General features: G+C 40.0%; 1 protein-coding gene across 1 annotated transcript in view; it reads left to right on the top strand.

The window, feature by feature from the left end:
- LOC107294316 (sulfotransferase 1C2-like) overlaps positions 1 to 4,892 on the top strand; it is a 15,354-nt gene that overhangs the window by 2,480 nt on the left and 7,982 nt on the right. The window contains exons 2-4 of the mRNA XM_029285591.1: positions 2,919 to 3,034; positions 4,297 to 4,422; positions 4,611 to 4,705. Coding sequence (XP_029141424.1) covers positions 2,919 to 3,034; positions 4,297 to 4,422; positions 4,611 to 4,705 — 337 coding nt within the window. The remainder of the gene's footprint in view (positions 1 to 2,918; positions 3,035 to 4,296; positions 4,423 to 4,610; positions 4,706 to 4,892) is intronic.

Here is a 4,892-nt window from a genome sequence, read left to right as displayed (position 1 = left end):
ATTCCTTTTCTTCCGTTTTTGAGGCAATCACGTTTTTCCCCCCTTATTGTTTTTTAAAAATGCTAAACTAGCTGAGCTTGCATTACAGTTTCTGTATACTTCCCAACTCTGAATGATGCAATAATATGTTGCTGTAATAACATGTTACTTGTTCTGGGGACTATGACATGATTTGATCAAACAGGAGTCAAGGTTGATTGATCCTGGATCCAAAATTTGCCCATCCTTGGTATAACCTCTGTGGAATGATATTTGAAAATGCCAGTAGAACAAGGGACCCATTCTGTTCATAGATGTGCTTTTTTTTTAAAAAAAAAAAATAGGTTAGCTGGAAAATGTGCTACTAAGCTCTTTCTGAGGTTTTATTTTTGCAACACTGGACTAACCCAGCTCTCCTAAATGGAAGATTGGCCTATGCTGTTCAGGCAACAATTATACTAAAACATACTCAACCAAACTAAAATTGCCAATAAATTAAATGTAACCTAGGTGGGGGAGGGGACTTTCTAGACCTCTAAAGAAATAATTATTTATTCACAAGGAGAAAGAGTCAATAACAAGGTGTGTTTGAGATAAAATAGCAAAGGAAACAAAGGTAGAAATATGCGTATGTACATGTGAGATTAAAAAGTACATGAGTATCTTGAAAGTTATTGACTTTGGGAGATTAAACATTCCCCAACAGGGTGGAGAAAAAATTTAGAATTAGAATTAGAAAATGGACTGAATATAATTAGACACACAAGGAATTTGTCTCCGGTGCAGAAGCTCTCTACTTGCAAAGCAAAAGGGTAATAATAATAATAATAATAATAATAATAATAATAATAATAATAATAATAATAATAATAATAATAATAATAATAATAATAATAATAATAATAATAATAATAATAGTAATAATTAAAATAATACTTAAAATAACACCAATAAGTGGGGGCAGTAAAAAAGATAAGATAATAATACTACAGTCATGCAACACGGGTAAATATTTGAGATTTGAGATTCAGACTTTTGCTCAATGTCTTGAGAGACTTTCAAAATGCTAAGGAGACTTTTTTCCACGTTAAACATTGGGTGAGTCACAACACATGCGAGGCTAGCTGGTATGTGTAAGGAAAGTTATTTGCAAGCAAGTTCAATTTGCAAATTACTCCGAAAGTTATTTGCAAGCAATTTGTGTTCTTTGCAAATTAACAGTTTCACAACTGCTGCGCCTAAAAGGCATTTCATTCATTTCAAAATCAAGTCGATGCCACTTCCACCCCCTAACGTTCCAATCCCTTAAAAGCAGGCTAAAAGTGGCACATTATCATCCTTTTGCCAGTTTCGCAAGGTGGAGAAAACCCAGAGGACACTATAGGCAATCCTCACTTAATGACTGTCCTGTTTAGCAGTCATTCAAAGTTACAACACTGCTGAAAAAAGTAACTTTATGACCAGTCCTTGCACGTATGACCATCGCTGCTGCATCACGGAGTCACGTGTTCACTATTTGAGCACAGCTGGTTTCTTACAAGCAGAATCCATGGAGAAACAGGCAATAGATGCCAATTGTGTATGTTAAGCGAGGATTATAGATATAAGAACCCAAAGAGAATCCGGAATCTGGCTTCAAAGATGGAGGTCTTAGGCCTGGGACTCCAGACCTTCTTCCCAAATCCCTTTCCCCTCAGTTCCCCCCCACCTTCCAAAATCACTGGGAGGAGGAACTTGTGTACTAGGCTGTGACTGACAGTTCTAGCAGTTCTAGCAGCCAATCATTTTATTTTAAAAGGAAATGAAAGAGTAGAAGAGAGTAAGTATGATGGTGATCACATTCATCTTAAAAATAGACCATAATACCCTGAATTTAAGACAATTTGCCCCCAAAGGGATGCAGAAGTCAGAAAAAAACTCTTCTAATACAAACAAAGCACCTGTAGTTTTGAAACCTTGGCTAGCATCGTAGCTCTGAATTGCATAAAGCTGGCTATCCTGAAATTTTGAAAGCCTAACAAACTGAAGACAAACTGCTTTGAGTACACACAATGTCTTCCTTTATGACCTGAGGAAAAATGTAGTAAAATTACAGAATGAAGGGGAAATGGAGTAGCTATTAAATCCAAATGTATGTTGTTTTCCTAAATTTATCCATTTACATAGCACTACATCTGTCTTATATATAAATAAAAATGTAAATGTTCGTTTGTTCAAAATCTTAAATCTCTGAAAGTTCTTCACCAATTGCTTTGAAATTTTGACACGTTGCATTCGAATATGCACATGTTTTTATATACCTATATTATATAAATGTCACACCTGTGACAGGTAAAAACATGCTTTTTTTGAAAAACAGCACCATCTGTTGGACGTAAAAGCAACACACGCTTTTACCAGACTGAGCCACAGCAACGCGTGGCCAGGTACAGCTAGTAGTTAAATAAATTATAAATAATCTAGGCTGAATTGAATTTAGTGGGCTTTGTCCACCAAATAGGGATGATTGCTAAACGCAAAGAAAGATTTTCCCTTAGATCTGAAACTCGTTAACCTGAAATCTGTTAAATCAAGATTTTTGCTAATAATGCAGTTTTCCCAATAACACCAAATCCAGTGGTGGGATTCAGCCGGTTCGCACCACTTTGGCAGAACCGGTAGCTAATTTTTTGTCGCCCAGGCCCAGAATGGACTTCTGGAAGCGGCATCCACACAGAGAACCGGTTGTTCACATATTTGAATCCCACCACTGACCAAATCATACAGTTTGAAGGGATCTTGGAGGTGATCTTGTCCAATACCCTGCTTACAAAGGATCCATTAGAGAATGTTTGAAATAATTTTTTCTTTTCCTCATATTTTTTTGCCTGTCTTGTCCATATGTTATAGCTAACATCCATGGAGCAAGGAAAAGAACCCACGCCAGAGACCCGTCCTAGGCTAGGCGAGGTGGAAGGGATTCCCTTACCAAAAAGCACTTGTAATGAATGGGATCGGATCCAGTGCTTCCAAGCCAAGCCAGATGACATACTTCTTTGTACTTACCCCAAATCAGGTAAGAATCTAGGGGTGAAGTCATGTTCAGTTTGCGAGTATATTAAGGTGACCAACTGTCCTCCTTTAGGGAGGACAGTCCTCCTTTTGTAAGTTCTGTCCTTTCTTGAAAGATGTCCTCCTACATGTCCTCCTTTTTGATATTTGAAGACTAATCTGTAAATCTCCGTATTCGATCAATGCTGAGCCGATCTGTTCCGTGTGATGTGACGTATTTGTATTTGACATGACGATTTGTCAAGGCTCGGTACAGTGCGGCGAGACACGATTATGAGACGCATGCACTCCGCACAGGAGAATTGTTTTGAGAGAGTGCGCCACGCGCAAGAGTGTGCCACACGCAAGTGGCTTTGTTTACTTCTTACCGAAACATGACATGACACACACGCACGCATTAGACTCACTTTTTTTTTCTTCAACTTATTTGTGTCCTCCTTCTCATTGTAAAAAAGTTGGTCACCTTAAGTATATAGTATCCCAAGCTACCTATGTTGTTGTTGTTGTTAGTTGCAAAGTCATGTCCGACCCATCGTGATCTCATGGACAACGTTTCTCCAGGCCTTCCTGTCCTCTACCATCTTCTGGAGTCCATTTAAGCTCACGCCTACTACTTCAGTGACTCCATCCAGCCACATCATTCTCTGTCGTCCCCTTCTTCTATTGCCATCAATCTTTCCCAGCATTAGGCCCTTCTCCAGTGAGTCCTCCCTTCTCATTAGGTGGCCAAAATACTTGACTTTCAACTTCAGGATCTGTCCTTCTAAAGAGCAGTCAGGATTGATCTCCTCTAAGACTGACCGGTTTGATCACCTTGCAGTCCAGGGGACTAAAGTAAACTCCTCCTGACTTTGGACAGGTCTCATTATTGATCCAGTATAACTCTGCTGGGTTTTCCAAGAACGTCTGTTCAGCTGTCTGGAATGGCCATTGGATTGGGTAAGAATGATCTTGTATTGTCAGAAGGAATTTAACCTGGTTTAGTGATCCTTTGCAAAATCCCAATTCTCAACCTTTCTTAGCTGCTGTACAAGCTGAAATAGTTCTTGTGAGGCTTTGCTAAATCTTTCTGACGATGATTAGAGGGAAGATTTCTAGAGTTGCATAATCCCTTTCCCCATTTTGGGGCTGGCAGAAGTGACAGAAAACCTGCAGAAAGGCGAGTGATTGCAGACTTCAGCTTCTTTTGTGTGGAGGGCCTTCAGGCCTACATCGCTTCTGCCTAGCACAGGATAGACGAATGTTGGTCTCTCCCTCTCTCCTTAGGTACCACTTGGATACAAGAGATTGTGGATATGATCCAACAAGAAGGCAACCTGGAGAAATGTCAGAGGGCCCCTGTGCATCATCGACACCCATTCATTGAATGGGCAAGGCCATTCCAGACCTCGGGTAGATCTAACTAGCCTGCCACTTCCACACAGAAGCCTGGGAGAAGTTGTTTATTGGGGCAGGGGGAACATGCCTAACCAGACATCCTCAGCAAATCTGTACAAGTAGCCAGACATGTCTTAACTATTAATTCAGGTCCAAATATGGATTCTAATCCCTTTTGTCTTCGGTGTGTCTTTAAACAGGAGTGGACCAAGCTGAAATGATGCCCTCTCCAAGGACCCTCAAGACTCACCTTCCTGTCCAGCTGCTCCCTAAGTCCTTCTGGACTGAGAACTGCAAGGTATTTCTTGTTGCTGCCAAATCTTCTCCAGAAGATCCCAAATTAAATATAAACGGAGTCATTGACTACCTTCTTACTTACTTAACTTCATGTTAGATTTATCTCCTACCTCAAGACAACACATGTCCTGGTTGCTCCTACCTTAGTCCCCTGCCCAGTGGTGGGATTCAAATATGTGAACCACCAG

The sequence above is a fragment of the Protobothrops mucrosquamatus genome, unplaced genomic scaffold (genome assembly GCF_001527695.2).
Source record: "Protobothrops mucrosquamatus isolate PMUCROS unplaced genomic scaffold, P.Mucros_1.0 scaffold1908, whole genome shotgun sequence".
In the NCBI taxonomy this organism is placed as follows: Eukaryota; Metazoa; Chordata; class Lepidosauria; order Squamata; family Viperidae; genus Protobothrops; species Protobothrops mucrosquamatus.
The sequence above is the reverse complement of the archived record's forward strand: the minus strand, read 5'-3'. Positions and strand labels throughout refer to the sequence as shown.